Source organism: Cricetulus griseus, chromosome 2 (genome assembly GCF_003668045.3).
Source record: "Cricetulus griseus strain 17A/GY chromosome 2, alternate assembly CriGri-PICRH-1.0, whole genome shotgun sequence".
NCBI lineage: Eukaryota > Metazoa > Chordata > Mammalia > Rodentia > Cricetidae > Cricetulus > Cricetulus griseus.
Window position 1 is genome coordinate 41,343,918 of NC_048595.1, and position 17,998 is coordinate 41,361,915.

Below are 17,998 nucleotides of genomic sequence, written 5' to 3' on the forward strand. Positions count from 1 at the left end.
GGAACCGAGGTGGATCCCAGACCACATATGGTGGAAGAAAAGAAGTTGTCCTCTGATTCTACACTTAGAAACCAGAGCATATGCATCCACAAACACACATAAACAAAAATTTAATGTACAAAAAAGGTCATTCCTATGGCACTCAAATTCATCTACTTTAAAGAGGCAAAACACAAACAAACAAAAAAACGCAAAACAAAAATTTAAAAAAAAAAAGCAAAACAAAAAAAAGAGATGAGCAGTGGTGCCACATGCCTTTAATCTCAGCTGAGGTTACTAGGAGGCAGGTGTATCTATCTCTGTAAATTTGAGGCTAGCCTAGTGTGCAGGTTGAGTTTGAGAACAACCAAAGCTACACCAAGAAACCATGTCTCAAAAAACCAATTAAAAAAAAAAAAAAAAAAAAAAAAAAAGGAGGATATACAGCCGGACGTTGGTGGTGCACGCCTTTAATCCCAGCACTCAGGAGGCAGAGGCAGGCGGATCTCTGTGAGTTCAAGGCCAGCCTGGTCTACAGATCAAGTTCAAAGACAGCCAAAACTACACCAAGAAACTCTTATCTCAAAAAAAAAAAAAAATTTACTCCAGTTCAAAAGGAAGTAAGGGAAAATTTTGTGATTCTAATAATTAAATATGTAAAATGGTTCTGTACCTGGTAAATAAGTCATTATAACCTTTGACATTTCCTCCACAATGTTCTGGCGGACTCTGAGGTCATCATCTGTTATTCCTTGTTCTTTTGCTAATTCAACAACCGCAATACTTAAAGCAGCCAAGTGAGCAGGGGAAGGAGATGGAAGAGATCGCAGTTCACTTTCTTCCTGTTTTTCCTGTTAGTAGAATGTTCACAACAATAACAAAGTTTCAATTTAATGTCCTTATATTTAAGAAAAAAATATAAATAACAAATATTCATCTATAAATGAGAAAACATGTAATAAGTGAGGCAAAAAAAAAAAAAAACTTTTGCTTTTAGGACACAGGATTCAAGGAATGAAAGGTACAGCAAGGGAGTTTACTAGTGATTCTCTGTGGCTTTGGAGGCTGTCCTGGAAGTAGCTCTTGTAGACCAGGCTGGTCTCAAACTCACAGAGATCCACCTACCTCTGCCTCCTGAGTGCTGGGATTAAGGGCGTGTGCCACCAACGCCCGGCCTAGTGAGATTTTTTTTATACTTTCAAGTTTTTTTGAGGTTATAATTATATCATTTTACAAACTGCTCTACTGAAACTGGAGACATAGCTCAGAGGTTAAGAGCATGAACTGCTTTTCTGCTTTTGTGAAGGAACCCCATTTCTGTATTACCTATACAGAACACTGTATAGGTAATAAATAACTAAATCTTTAAAAAAAAAATGTGAAAGAACTCTCAAAATAAAAATGTCTTTGGGAGCTGGGAAGATGGCTTAGTGGGTAAGAAAGTTTGGTAAGCATGAGCACCCACATCCATTAGCTCACAACTGCCTATACAAGCTCCAGGAGACCTGATGCCCTCTTCTGGACTCTCCTAGCTCAAAGAGGGAGCCATTATACACTTACTCACTCACTCACAAACAAATAACCATTTTAAAAGAACGTAACATTTTAAAAACTGTTCTATTGTACTATTGGTACATTTCTGAAAATCTACATCAAAGCTAACACAGAGGTTCAACAGTTGGCTCATGAGTCTGTGCCAGAAAAGGCAGCTATCTTAGGTATATCAAAAAAGTCATCAATTGGGGAGGGAGAAGGAACTGGGATTGACATATAAAACAATCTTGTTTCTAATTCAAATAATGGAGGGAAAAAAAAGAAAATATATCTAAATTAAAAGTTGTCTTAAATAGTAAAAAAAAAAAACAAAAAAAAAGTCATCAATCAGATCTAGTCAATACAGGCAGCAATGAGTCAAATTGTCATAATACTCCCTAATACATATACAAAATACACAGATTAGGCTTTATAATCAAACTATGCAAAAGCTTCTATGGGAACGCAGAGAAGGACTACAACCCAGACATTCTGGAAAATCAGGTGAGAGGATTCTTCTTAGAGAAGTTATCAGAGTTGAGACTTAGACTATAAATTAGTAGTAGTATAATATTTGAGAGAAAATTAAATAGTTAATATACCAATATACTTTAAAAAGTATTCTAGATAATTTAATAGAAATAATTTAAAAATTGCAAATTCTGAAGTACAAAATTTAGGAGGATTTCTGTGGTCTACACTTCTCCAGCTTCATGCCATGCCATTTTTCTTCTAGTACTTTCCTTCCCCCTTACTGAATTCACTCACATCCTTACACACCATGTCCACTTTTCTCTGAGATTTTAATGTACCAAACTCACTTTTTGTTTCTTATACTACTGTTTCAAAGTTCAGGTCAAAGGTCACTTTCCATATAAACTTCCGTGCTCTAGACCAAGTAAAATATCCTTGTAAATTTCCTTAGCACATTTCTGCCTCTACCAAAATTTACTGTACTTAAACCCCTATTCACCAATTATTAGGAACACTAAGGACAGGAACTGTGATTACCTTATTCACCATCACCTATATCTAGCAATCAGATAATAAATACCCTGTGTATAAGGTGAGACAGAAAGACCAGGAAAATTATGAAGACATGGAAAGTAGAAAAAGCACCTCATCCCAGAGTCCAATTGAAGCATCTTAGTGAGAAGTCAAACTTCCAGTACATTATATGTTTGCTGAGAAGACTGAAGAGAGATAATATTCCTTTCATATATAGCTATTTTATGTTAAAATAGCAAGTACACATGTGCACAGTGGCATGTTCGCCCAGGTACACAAAACAAATGATAATAAATGTGAAGGAGGAGCTGGAGAGATGGCTCAGTGGTTAAGAACACAAGCTGGTTTTCCAGAGGTCCTGAGTTCAATTCCCAGCAACCACATGATGGCTCACAAACATCTGTAATGAGATCTGATGCCCTCTTCTGGCCTGCAAGGATACATGCAGACAGAACACTGTATAGGTAATAAATAACTAAATCTTTAAAAAAAAAAAAATGTGAAAGAACTCTCAAAATAAAAATGTCTTTGGGAGCTGGGAAGATGGCTTAGTGGGTAAGAAAGTTTGGTAAGCATGAGGACCCAAGTTCAGCTCCCAACACCCATGTAAAAAGCCAAGCACAGTTGAGCACACCAATGGAGATGAAAATTATTAAGACTTCTTAGCCTGCAGTAATAACTCCTGGCTCAGCGAGAGACCCTATCTCAAAGAATAAGGTAGAGACTGACAGACACCCAAGTGTTCCCAGGGCCCCAATACAAGTATAATCACGTTCACCTCCCTACACACACACACACACACACACACACACACACACACACACACACACACACACACACACAAACACACACACACCTTTTAATAAATCACAACTCTGTTTTACACTGATTATCCTGGAATTCCTTTCTGAGTTGAAGCCAAGGATCCAGTTTTATCTGAGCAGCTGTCCCTAAAAGATTAAGGGAACTCCTTGGGCTACTGCAGGTGGCAGTATGGAGCCATGCCTCTTTGCTGCTGCTGCAGCTATACTTGACAGTTTTTAATTTATGAATCAATTTTCTTTAGCATGATCAAACTGATTCCTAGAAGGTTCCTTCTAACCACTGGAAATGAAGAAGTTAATCACAGCTTTTCAAGTCTATCATTTCTATTACTTCATGCCTTATTATTAGGTTTGTAAGTTTAAAAATTGCCTAATATACTTTTACAGCTGGGTGGTGGTGGTGCACACCTTTAGTCCCAGCACTCGGGAGGCAGAGGCAAGTGGATCTCTGTGAGTTTGAGACCACCCTGGTCTACAATAGCTAGTTCCAGGACAAGCTCCAAAGCCACAGAGAAACCTGTCTCGAAACCTGCCCCTCTAAAAAAAATTGCCTAATATACTTTTACAATTCAAAAAGTAAAGATTTTTAAAAGAGATTACTTACCAAAATATTTTTCTTATGTCGTTTTTCTTTTATGTGTTTATGTGCTCCTTGGATATTTTCAATGTGAATTAAGCAAAGTTTGCATAGATAACGGCAATTGGTATATTCTGGTGATCGCTGAAGAAACAAGTTTAAAAATATACTTTCTCAGTAAACAAATAAATGGCAGACTATATAAGTGAACAATCTGACTAACTGTAACAAGCCAAAATAGATACTGAAGAGCTGCTGATATAGCTCAGTGGTAGAATGCATGCCTACCTTATGCTGGGACTTAGGTTAGACACCCCAGCACCACAACAAAGAAAGCAAGTAAGCACTACAAGAACATGTGTTTTAGTAAGCCAGTGATTAAGTACTCAAGAGATAGTTGACTTTTTCAAAACAGTCATTATAGGATACTAACTACTAATTTCAAGTTATATCACAAAAATTCCAAATAGGCTTACTACTCATCTAATATCACCTTGCTCCTCAAATCCAATGGTATTCCCAAAATCAATTTCAAACTTAACTTTTGGTCTTTCTGAGTACTCTGAAAAATAAAACAGTCCCTTATGTTAAGATTCAAATGAATTGATCACAACTATTGAAGAAAATTTCAAAGGCTAAATTCTAAAAATGCTCCAATCAATCACTGTACCATGAGAATAAATAATAACCTCTTGATTATCTACTCTGAAGATACAACGTTTTGGGCATAATAAAATACAAGTCACAATACTTCACTCATGATTTTCTGTGTGTTTTCTCAAAATAATAAAACAATAATTACTAAGTGCTTGCTAGGTACCAGACACTATGCTAGACAGTTCATATATAAATTAATAATCCAGGAAGATTAATATCTTCATTTCATGATGTGAAAACCATAGAGCTTGGGACTTCAGAAGGTTTCAATAGTACCGAGCAGGAGATAACAAATTTCAGTTCATGCGTATCTCAATCCAAAGCCAACAATCTTTCACAATAGAAAATTAACAAAAATAAACAATTTTTGATTTTAAAGCACTATCTCTATTGCCTGACATTAAAACTTCAGTAATACTTACTATTTTGTTTCAGATTAATTTTCAATATTCAATGCAACTCCTGACAAAAGCATTTTCTTACCTGGGAATATATATTCTTTTTTAAAGATTTTATTTAGCTGGGCAGCAATGGCACATGCCTTTAGTCCCAGCACTCGGGGAGACAGAGGCAGGCGGATTTCTTGTGAGTTCAAGGCTAGCCTGGGCTATAAGAGCTAGTTCCAGGACAGCCTCCAAAGCCACAGAAAAACCCTGCCTCAAAAAAAAAAAAAAAAAAAAAAAAAAAAAAAAAAAAACTATTACATTTCCAACTACAACTATATATACTCAGCATTTCTTAAATTTTATGTGAAACATTTTTCATGGAGCTGAACAGAATTTATATTCTAGTGCATGAAGATTAATAATAACAGTAAGGTATAAATAAATAGAAGTAAATGAAAGTTACTTTTTAGAACATGGTCACCACTTAAAGACCTTTTTATACAGTGATTTAAAGGCAGTGTAGGATTAGGCTGTTGTAAGATACCTAGAGCCATATACTCATATTCCATACAGAGAAAGAAACTAAGGTCCTGAGCCAAGAATATAACCAAAATATTTATGAAACCACATATTACAGTTTAGGGCACATTTCAAGGTCAAGGTGTAAGAAGTAAAACTGTGACTGTTAATGTTGTCAACTTGGCTTGTTTGAGAAGCACCCAAGAGATGAGTAAATGTTGAATGGGTTGAGGAGAGGGAGGCCTCTTTGCCCCACTCCTTCCCTTTGGGCCTCCACCGTGTGAGTTGCTTTCCTTCACCACAGCATCTCTTTAATCTCTGAAACTGTAAGCTAAAATACTTGTCTCCCCCTTTTTCTTGGGTCCTGTCACAGGAACAGGGTTTTTGATGGATACATTATAAAAACACTAGTATGACTAGTAACTGGGTCAGATCACAAAGTCCTAAGGATTCCTGTTTTTACTCTAAGTATAAGAGAAAGGCTATAGAGTGTGTAAGGGAAAGCTTAATTACCTAAAAAAAAATTATGTTGAATTGGGCATGGTGGCACAAGCCTTTAATCCTAGTACTTGGGAGGCTGAGGCAACACAGGGTTTCTCTGTGTAGCTTTGTAGACCGACTGGCCTTGAACTCAGAGATCCGTTTGCGTCTGTCTCCCGAGTGCTGGAACTAAAGGCGTGTGCCACCACCACCCAGTTCAGATAAAATAATTTTTTAATTGTTTCATAAATACAGATATAGAAGTAGGTCTCTGTGATATTTATTCCAAAATCAGATGAAATATCTTAACATTCTGACTTCTTACTCAGTGTTTGTTATATGATGTTGAGTTCTCCCTCTCCCCCGCAAAAATCTATGCACATTCCATGTACTAACATTTTATATCACTGATTGCATGTCTCTTAGTGATCTCATCAGTGTTAATGGTTTTATTAGATATTAGCTATTTTCAGTTCTTAAATCTAAATCTTTACTACTCTGCCACATTTGTTACCTCTTTTCTAGATTATTCCTGTTCTTAGAAAACAAATGGTTCTTTTAAGATGTAGATTAGATCTGTATATGGTGGTGAATGCCTTTTTTAAATTTTATTTATTTTTTCATTATGTGTGTGTGTGGGTTTGTGTACATGGGTACAGTACATGTGGGAGTCCAGAAGAGCTTTGGAGTCCCTGGAGCTTGTGAACCACCTGTTGTGAATGCTAGGAGCCCAACCCAGATCTTCTGAAAGAGCAGCTTGTACTCTTAATTACTGAGTCATTTTCCCAGCCCTGTTTGGTGGTTCATGTCTTAAATCTGTCAGGAGGTGAAGTTCGGAGAGTCAGGCATTTAAAAGATCATCTGTAGTTGGGGTGGAGGCACCTTTAATCCCAGCCAATTGGGAGGCAGCGAAGGCAGATCTTTTGAGTTCAAGGCCAGTCTCGTCTACAGTGTGAGTTCCAGGGTAGCCAGGGCTATACAGAGAAACCCTGTCTCAAAAAAACTTAAAGATCATCCACAGCTACATAATGAATTGAATTAAAGACCAGCCTAAGACACCTATGACTTTGTATTTTAAAAAAAGCCACCATGCTTTTAATCCAAGGAAGCATATGCGGGAGAATCTCTGTTTTTAAAGCCAGCTGTTCTGTATAGTGAGTTCCAGACCAGCTGCAACACACAGTGAAACCATGTCTTAACAAGAACAAAACCATTCAATGGGAACTGTCTGTTTTATTTTTGAAATGGAGTCTTACTGTATAGCTCTGTCTGTCCTGGAACTCACCAAGTAGATTGTGCTACCCTGAGATTGATAGAGGTGTGTTGCCTCAGCCTCCCAAGTACTAGGATTAAAGGCTTGTGCCACCATGCCCAATTCAACATAATTTTTTTTTAGGTAATTAAGCTTTCCCTTACACACTCTATAGCCTTTCTCTTATACTTAAGAGTAAAAACAGGAATCCTTAGGACTTTGTGATCTGACCCAGTTACTAGTCATACTAGTATTTTTATAATGCATCTATCAAAAACCCTGTTCCTGTGACAGGACCCAAGAAAAAGGGGGAGACAAGTATTTTAGCTTACAGTTTCAGAGATTAAAGAGATGCTGTGGTGAAGGAAAGCAACTCACACGGTGAAGGCCCAAAGGGAAGGAGTGGGGCAAAGAGGCCTCCCTCTCCTCAACCCATTCAACATTTACTCATCTCTTGGGTGCTTCTCAAACAAGCCAAGTTGACAACATTAACAGTCACAGTTCAGGCCATCTCATCTCTCTGGTATCTGTCATCTCTGTCATCACAACATGGAAGCAGCCATAGACAATATATAAAAAAAAGGAACACAGCTGTGACCCAGTAAATGTTTCCAAAAAAGAGAGGTTACATGTATTTTTCTATATTCAAACAAAATAAGGGGGCATGCCATAGTTTGCTAATGCCTACAATAACTAAAAGTCAACTTATATCAGGAGTGGTGGCATGCTTTTAATCTCAGCACTCAGAAGGCAGAGGCAGGTAGATCTGAGCTTGGGATAACCTGGTCTTATATAGTGAATTCCAAGCCAGCCAACACTACATAGGAAGACCTGGCTCAAAAAAAAAAAAAAAAAAAAAAAAGTGAATTTACAAGTGTATTTGCTGAATAAGGGGGTGTCCCATCAATAAAAGAAACATGAAGTGTTACACTCTGGAAAAAGTTATAAAGCATACACTCCTCCCTCAATAACTATTATGACATAGCATACTTTTTCAAGTCGAAAGATGTGATCTCTTTCTAGGCGTTCTTCTGCTTGTTTCAAGCCTAGTCTCTGCTCAGGCGTCAATGCAGATTCATCTATCACAGTGGCATTTTCTAAGTAGTCCATCTCAGAAGAATTTTCCTTATTAGATTCTTCACTCTTCATTTTACCTACAAAAGAAGCAATCACTACATCAGTTATCATCATGTTGGGCGTGATGGTTCACACCTTTAATCCCAGCACCTGAGAGGAAGAGGCAGGCTGGTCTCTTTGAGTTCGAGGACAGCCTGGTCTACAGAGTGAATTCCAGGACAGCCAAGTCTACAGAGAAACCCTGTCTCAAAAAACAAAACAACAAAATCAGTTATTATCATTAAAAATTATAAATTTAAAAAATAAACATTTAACTATGGGGGAATTCTTTTCTTATATTTAACTTGGTTGTACAAATTATTAAATTATTTTTAAATACATGTGTAAGATATATGCATGGTGAGCTTATGAGATAGCTCAATGAGAAGGATAATTACCACTAAGCGTGATAACCTGAATTCAATCCCCAGGATTAATATGGTAGAAGAAAATATACGCCCAGAAATTGTCCTCTGATCTCCACACATGCCATGTGCACACCCACACATACAACAAATGAATAAACATAACATTTTTAAAAAGCAGTGCTAAGGAACTGAAGAGATAGTTGGCTTAGCAGTTAAATGCCTTGGTAGTAGGTGGCCATGAGGGTGTGCCTCTTCAATCTCAGCAGTGGCAAGCAAATCTGAGTTCAAGGCCAACTTGATCTACACAGTAAGTCCAAAACAGGGCTATAGAGAAAAACCCTGTCACAAAAAAAAAAAAAAAAAAAAAAAAAAAAAAAAAAAAAAAAAACACAAGCACCTACATGACAGCTTACAACTATCTGTAACTCCAGTCCCAGGAGATCTAATGCCTTCTGCTCACCTCCATTAGTACCAAACCAAAAGAAAAAAGAAAAAAAAAGATACACACACATACATGCAGGCAAAACACACACACACACAAAGTAATTTTGTTAAATTTTAAACCAATGTTCAGTCAATCAATAAAATACTCCATTATATTAAAAAATTACCCATCATATTCAAAAGTCAACTACTTAACAACAGTCAATCTCATCTTTGGTTGGTTAATTTTGAGGTAGGTAAGGATAGGGGTGTGTGTGTGTGTGTGTGTGTGTGTGTGTGTGAAAATACTAAAGCTCTAATTTTCTAAACAAAGAAATAGCATTTAGAAGTAGTACATATCCTACCAAAGGGCATAGGACTGTCTAGAATAAAAAGTAAACTCTTTAAGAATGTCATAAGAAGGGAAGTAAATTTGGGCAAATACCCAAAGGAGGCACACTCACACCACAAGGACATTTGCTCAACTATGTTCATAGCAACATTATTCATAATAGCCAGAACTTGGAAAAACCTAGATACCGTCTCAACAAAAGAACAAATAAAGAAAATGTGGCACATTTACACAATGGAGTAAGAAACAATGACATCCTGAAATTTGCGGGCAAATGAACAGAACTAGAAAAAAAAAAAAAATCATGAGTGAGGTAACCCAAAACCAGAAAGACAAATATAGCATGCACTCACTCATAAGTAGATATCAGACATAAAGCAAAAGATACCCAGCCTACAATCCACAACCCGAGAAGCTAGAACCCTCTTCCAGAAACAGATGGAAGCAGATGCAGAAATCCACAACTAACCATTGGGACAAGCTTCTAGAGTACCATGGAGTGAGGGAGGAGTGATAATATGAACAAAGGAGTCAAAACCATGATGGGGAAACCCACAGAATCAGCTGACCCAAGCTGGTGAGAGATCCCTGACTCTGGTCTGACAACTAGGGAACCTGCATTAAGACTAAACTGGACTCCCTGAATACAGATGACAATGGTGCAGCTCTGGGGAGATTCCTTGCTCAGTCTGGGGCGGGGGGGGGGGGGGGGTCCTGCCTCAACGAGATGATGGGGACAGACTTCCTAGAGAAGACCTTAACCTCTCCAAGAAGCAGATGGGAGGGGGAAGGAAGGAGTGGAAGAGAGGAGGAAGGTAGAACTGGGGTTGGAATGAAAAAAATAAATAATAAATTTTAAAAATCTGAAAAATGAGAAGAAGAAAAGCTGGCAAGAAACAAACCAAGCTATGGCTGGGCATTCATAAAGGGGATTGGAGAGACAGCCCAGTAGTTAAGAGCAATTGTTACCCTAGTGGAAGACTCAGGTTCAGTTCCCAGCATGGCAACTAACTACAGTCTGCAACTTCAGCTCTAGAGGATTCTCGTCTTTGGGGGCAATGCACATATATGGTGCCACACAGGCAAAAGATCCACACACATAAAATTAAAATAAATCTCTTATTTGTGTTTGTTTTTGAAGACAACGTCTCTAACCCTCAATGTCCTGGAACTCACTATGTAGACCAAGCTGGCCTCAAACTCACTTGGTTGAGTCACGACCAGGCTCAATAAATCTTTTTTTTTTTTTTTAAGAGTGTTATAAAAAACACCAAATACTCAAACGTTACTTGGTAAGATAAAGCCCTTGTTTTTTTTTTCCTAAGAGATGGCTTATCAAGGGCTGGTTGCTCATCTAGAGGTCCCAGGTTCAGTTTCCACCACCCACACAGCAGCTCACAGCTACCTATAATTCCAGTTCCTAGGGATCTCATACCCTCTCTTCCAGACTCCATAGGCACCAGGCACACACGTGTGGTACACAGACAAAACACCCATACATATAAATAAAACTATTTTTATGAAAAAAAAGATCTCATTGCTTGAATGCACATTAGATCCACTTGTTCTGCCTTCTGAGTACAATACCACAACTTGCACAGTAAGTGTTAAGTGGCAGGCAAACACTGATGCACAATGTGGTATTTGGAATTATCTCCGAGTATTTGGGAAATTTTTAGTGACTTTTATTATTGAACTATGAAAGACAGAATCTAGTTTATTTCTATAGTTCATGAAAAAGAACAGTAACAAGACAATACAACCCTCTTTTTAAAAAAAAAAGTACAACTTTCCCTACATGACTATTAACTAACAATACAAATCCCATGAAATTATTATTTCTAAGACAATAATTGGAAAAGGCTACATAGCACTCTTTCTTTCTTCCTTTTTTTCTAGATAGGGTTTCTCTGTGTAGTCCTGGCTATCCTGGAACTCCTCTATAGACCAGGCTAGCCTCGAACTCAGAGATCCACATTCCTCTGCCTCTCATGTGCTGGGATTAAAGGCACTGGCCACAATTCCTGGCTACATAGCACTTTTTAAGTCAGAAATAGGGCATGGTGGCACATGCATTTAATACCAGAGCTCAAGAGGTGGAAACAGGCAGATCTCTACAAGTTCAAGGCCAATCAGGTCTACATAGCAAATTCCAAGAGAGTCAAGGCTACATGGTGAGACCCCAAGTCAAAAACAGGGTATATACTGCTCTTCCAGAGGACCAGGTTTTGATTCCCAACACCTACACTGGGCAACTCACAACCACCTATAATGCCAGCTCAAAGAGATCTGACTTCCTTGGGCACCCACACTCATATGCACATAGACATATATAAAACTAAATATAAAATAGGGATGGAAAAATGGTTCAATTGTTAAGAGCACTCAACAGCTCTTCCAGAAGACCCAGGTTTGGTTACCAGCACCTGTAGGATAAAAAGGTCAGTGAAAGAAACACAGTTTGCCCTAATATCAGAGCCATCTCTGCCCCTGACCCACTAAATTAACCAATCCCTGAGCAGAAAAACCTCTCCCTGGGAAAACTTCGCCTCCAAGAAGCCCTATATAAGCTGTCGGCTGTCCTTTCCCACCCTGGCAGAGGCAACAACTTTCCTGGACTCCTCCTTCCCAGATAAACCTCTTTCTCAAGAGAGTCTTAGGTGAAGATCTTCATTCACCAGTGCACAATAGAAAAACTTGCTGAGTCGTCCCTAAAAACAAACAGAAGAAACTTGCTGGGAAATTCCCATGGGGGGCTGAGCAAGTCTATAGCAGAAAAGTAACAACTTTTCCCAGGAGCTGAAAGAGATTGCTACATTTCTTCAGAGGCTTCTCCTTGGCAGACTGTAGCTGAAGCAGGGCCAAAGAAGAAGCAGTTAACTCTGCTAAGATGTTCACTTGGGGGAACAGAGAAGAGCTCAGCTTAACAGCGCTTTCCAGGGAAGGAGCAGGACTGCTATGTCCTGTGGGGAGACCATACCCCACCACATCCAGCTTCAGGACACCTTTGCAACTCCAGAGCTGTAACACACTTGCTTACATTTTGGTGCCAAAACTCAGAAGTCACATTAGCTTATAGCACCCACACCAGTTAACTCAATTTCCAGGGATCTGATGCCCTCTGACCTCCACAGGTATCTGCAGGCACACGGTGCACAAAAACTCAAGCAGGCACACATACATATACTAAATAAATAAATCTTTGAAAAATAAAGTATCCTTTTTAAATGTATGAAATTATTACATTTTCTAGAATAAACATTAAATATTAAACACCAAATTGCTCCAAACTATGTTCCATAGATTGCAATAACTTGATAAATGTGAATACATTTATAAGCAAGAAGTATAGACAATACCTGTCCAAATGAAGTCTTAGGCTGTGGAATAATCTTTTCATACACTATAAAGATTTGTTACTCAAACTTGCTTAACAAAATGCTAACTGGTCAGTAGCCAAGCAGGCAGTATAGGGTAGAGAGACCAAACTAAGGAGTTAGGAGTCACCAGCCAGAGGCAGAAGGAGCAGGAGATGATCATGGTGTGTTAAAGAAGGTATCGCCAAATAGCAAAGTGTCAATAAGGAATATGGGTTAACTTAAAATGTAAGACCTAGTTAGTAATAAGCCTGCGCTAGTGACTGAGCATTTATAATTAATATAAGCGTCACTGTGTTTGAGAGTGGCTGCAGGACAAGAAAACTCTGCCTACAGTCTTGTATATGAATGTTTATATGATTAGTGGTTGGCAGTGAATAGAAGATGACAATGAATAGTGAATACAAATATATACAGTGTATTTTGGAGGCATGATTAAAAACAAGATGGTACAAGCCTTTAATCCTAACACTTGGGAGGCAGAGGCAGGCAGATCTCTGTAGTCTGAAGCCAGATTTGTCTACAGAGTGATGTTTCAGGCAGCCAGAGATACACAGAGAAAAACCCTGTCTCAAACAAAAATGGGCTAACAATCTAAGCAACAAAGGAGAGGCTACCTTAAATGCCCTCCCCTGATAATGAGATTGATGACTGATTTATATGCCACCTGATAACCCTCATTCAGCAGCTGGTGGAAGTAGAAGCAGACACCCACAACTAATCACTGAACTGAACTGGAATCCAGATGCAGAGAAGGACGAGTGATGAGCAAAGGGGTCCAGACCAGGCTGGTGAAACCCACAGAAACAGCTGACCTGAACATCGGGGAGCTCTTGGTCCCCAGACTGATAGCTGGGATAGCAGCATGGGATTGATCCAGACCCCAGGAACATGAGTTTCAGTGAGGAAACCTTGGAAATCTACAGGACCTACTGTAGTAGTTCAGTACTTATCCTTAGCATAGGTGTAAACTATGGGAGCCCATTCCACATAGAGGGATACTCCCTGAGCCAAGACACAAGGGGGTGGGCCTAAGCCCTATCCCAAAGGACACGACAGACTTTGATGACACCCTATGGAAGGCTTCACCCTCCAAGGGGAGCAGAAAGGATATATGATAGGTAGGGTTTTAGTTAGGGAGGGATGGGTTGTAAGGAAGGAGGGGAGGGAGAGGGAACTGGGATTGACATGTAAAACAATCTTGTTTCTAATTCAAATAAAAAAAAGAAACAAAAACAAAAAAGGGAAAAAAAAGAAAGACCAAAAGATAGAAAAGGAATTAGGTAATAGTGATATTTGTATAACTGGAAGTATACTAAAAGGATGACTCCTGGCCTGGAGGTGGTGACACATGCCTTTAATGCCAGCATTCTCTGTGAGTTCAAGGCTAGTCTGGTCTATAAAACAAGTTCCAGGACAGCCAGGGCTGTTTGTATAACACAGAGAAACCCTTTCTCAAAAACAAAACAAACTAACAACAACAAAAAAAAAACAATAACAACAACAACAAAAGGGTGTTTGTCATGCATACCTAAGCAACCTGAGTTCCCTCCTCAAAACCTAAAGGTAGAAAGACAGAATCGAGTCCACAAAGTTGTTCTCTGACTGCTACAGACATATCATGAGATACACCTCCACATATACACATTTCATACATACACTATAATAATAAATTTAAATGAGCCGAGCGTTGGTGGCACACGCCTTTAATCCCAGCACTCGGGAGGCAGAGGCAGGTGGATCTCTGTGAGTTCGAGACCAGCCTGGTCTACAAGAGCTAGTTCCAGGACAGCCTCCAAAGCCACAGAGAAACCCTGTCTCGAAAAACCAAAAGTAATACTAATAATAATAATAATAATAATAATAACAATAAATTTAAATGAAAAAGAAACAGGAAGTTAAAAGGACTAGCTATATGGATATGTAGGGGACAAGCACTCATAAAGAGAAAAGCAAATGCAAAGGTCCTTCCTGAGGTGGCCTTTTGCCTTCAGGGAAAATGCAGGAAAACTACATAACTAGAACAGAGAGAAAGAAAAGTTAAAAGAATGAGGGCACAGAAGTAGGAATGCCACATTATACGGGACCCTACCACTCACTCTAACACTAGTTTCACTATAATGTATGGCTAACCATTAAAATATGTGAACAACATTGTCTGACTCCAAGCCATTAGGATGCAAGCACAATGAAAGGTGATATGGATTTATTCAGGTTTTTTTTGTTGTTTTTTTAATGATGACTTAAGGTATGATATTCAAAAAGATTGGTCCTAACCACCCACCCACCCCAAAACCCATGCCAGCAGCAGCAACCAGGAACTTGCTAGAGTTCAGTTTCTCAGGCCACTCCCTAGATGTTCTAAATCAAAACTCTGGGAATGAAGCCTAACAACCTCCATTTTAATGTGATTCCCAGGAGACTCACATGCATACTGAAGTTTAACTTTTGTTTGCTGGTGACTTTGGGAGAAGAGAACAATATGGTTGTTATTGTAAAGCAGGCTCTTACTCTGTAGCCTAGGCTGGCCTAGAACTCACAACAATCCTCCTACCACATCTTCCCAAATGTTAATATTACAAGTGTGGGCTATCTCCATATCTAGGGTAAAGCTGTGTTTTGTTTTTTGTTTTGGAGGTGGGACCAGTCCTTGAGATTCAATCTAGAGCATCCCTCATGCTACAAAGTTTCTCTACCACTGAGCTATATCCTCATCTTGAATATTAAAAGTTTGATAATCTTTTATCAAGAACATTCTCCTCCAAATAGTCAGTTGGCTAATTCTCCTGTTTCCTTCAACTATTTGCTCTCATATACACAAAGACAATTCTATTAATGTTTTTAAAATCTGTTTCTAAACTGTGGTAATTTGGATTATGTGAGCTATAGGCTCAAAGATTTGAATACTTGATTACCAGATAATGGCACTATTTTCAAGGATAAGAGGGTGTGGCCTTGTTGGAGGAAGTGTGTCACTAGGCTTTGGGGTTTCAAAAATCCCATTCTAAGATCAGAGTCTCTCTCTTCTCCTGCTGCCTGTGGATCCAGACCTCAAACTGTCAGCTCCTTCTCCAGCACCATGCCTGTCTATGTGCCACCATATTCCCATCATGGCAATGAACTAACCTCAAACTGTCAGCTCCTTCTCCAGCACCATGACTGTGTGCCACCATGTTCCCATTCCCATCATGGCAATGAACTAACCTCAAACTGTCGGCTCCTTCTCCAGCACCATGACTGTGTGCCACCATGTTCCTCATCATGACAATGAACTGGCCCTCTGAAACTGTAAGCAAAGCCCAATAAAATGCTTTCTTTTCTAAGAGTTACCTTGGTCGTGGTGCCTCTTCACAGCCACAGAACACTGACTAAGACATAAACCATCACCTGTATCCTATCATAAATGAAAAGGTAGCTATTTCTGGAAAAGAAATGGGGGGGTAAAAGGGGGTGGAATATGTGCAGGTCAAAGGACAACTTCAGGTAGTTACTCCTCTACCTTCCATCATGTGAGTTCCAAGGATCAAATTCAGGTCATATTTAGTGGCAAGTGCCCTTAACTGCTGAGACAATTCACCAGCCTTATTTCTGAACTTTTTACCAATGTTTCACAAAATATGGCAATAAAGCATTTGTAATTTTTTTTTGAGAGGGTGCTAGTGATCAAATCCAGGGCTTTATGTATACTAGACAACTGTTTTACCAGGTGAGTTACATCCCTAGCCCCAATTGGTTTATTTTTATTTTTACATTAAGGTAAACTTTACTCTCCAGCCATGGAAACAAAAGAAAATAAAACTGCCTCCTCCCAAATCATTAAACAAAACAAAATTAAAACTACCAAAATAATAATAATAATAATAATAATAATAATAATAATAATAATAAAAGATGAGAGCTGAGCATCCTAACATGCATATACTTAGACAATTAATTGAAAATAAAACAGAGCTAACCATGGTAGCTTATGCCTATAGGTAAAATACAATTAAAAAAAAATATGTTTGAGACTAGGTCTTATTATGTAGCCCTAGCTAGCCTGGAACTCTCTATGTAAACCAGGCTGGCCTCAAAATCAAGAGATCTTTAGAGCTAGTATTAAAAAGAAATGGCCACCACAGTCAGCCAAAACATTTTTTTTAAAACAGAAGTAAGTAAATCCGGATGTGGTGACCATGCCGATAATCCCAGCACTAAAGACATGGAAGACAGCCTGGTCTACAAAGCAAGTTCCAGAGCATCACAGAAAGACATTCTCTTTTAAAAAAAAATATGTACATAAACATACACACACATACACATACACACAACTCAAGAAATGAACAAAAAAAATTTACAATAGTAGTTCACATATGTTAACAATATATATCTTAATCAATCTCTGCTTCCACTTTAACATCTAACAAATAATGTGGTGCATTGGAGCCAAAAAAAATTAAAAAAAAAAAAGTAGAAAACATTTTCATGGAACTATATTTGATTCCTTGAATGTCTTCTAAAATCATACATAATGTTTATTCTGTCATAATTCAAAATCACCTTCATTTTATGCCCAGAAAGCTGAAATTTTATCATGCCCTAAAATTTCTGCTCAATACTGAATCTCATTCATAGTCAGTCCACATTTAATAAAGTAGTCACCCAATCTGAAGGCCAAGTAACAAATTAAATTATGTACATTCTCAAGTTTTTGCCACTGAAAATCAGTTTTGTAACACATCAAATAGGAAGCTTTCTTGAGACCTGGAGTTGGATTTCATTTTGGTTTTCAACTGGAAACACATTACCGGGCCACAAATAAGAACCCAATATAGCCAGGCAGTGGTGGCGCATGCCTTTAGTCCCAGCACCTGGGAGGCAGAGACAGGCAAATCTCTGTGAGTTCGAAACCAGCCTGGTCTACAATACAAGAGTGAGTTCCAGGACAGCCTCCAAAGGCACAGAGAAACCCTTAAAAAAAAAAAAAAGGAACCCAATATATACTTAATTATTGAATAAATAAGAATATATTCCCAGTATCATTTTTTTTAAGACTGGGTTGCCAGGTACAGTGGTAAATTCATGTAACCCCAGCACTTCTGATACTGTCAGATTAAGAGTTAGTTCAAGGTGAAGGGCTAGAGAGATGGCTCAGTAGTTAAGAGCAC

General features: G+C 38.5%; 1 protein-coding gene across 7 annotated transcripts in view; it reads right to left on the reverse strand.

Annotated features, from left to right (window-relative positions):
- Positions 1 to 17,998, reverse strand: part of Tut4 (terminal uridylyl transferase 4) — a 117,781-nt gene that overhangs the window by 82,985 nt on the left and 16,798 nt on the right. For all 7 annotated transcript variants that reach the window (XM_027402424.2, XM_027402421.2, XM_027402422.2 and 4 more), the window contains 3 exons: positions 8,206 to 8,369; positions 3,949 to 4,065; positions 653 to 830 (listed from right to left, as the gene is read on the reverse strand). In XM_027402424.2, coding sequence (XP_027258225.1) covers positions 653 to 830; positions 3,949 to 4,065; positions 8,206 to 8,369 — 459 coding nt within the window. The remainder of the gene's footprint in view (positions 1 to 652; positions 831 to 3,948; positions 4,066 to 8,205; positions 8,370 to 17,998) is intronic.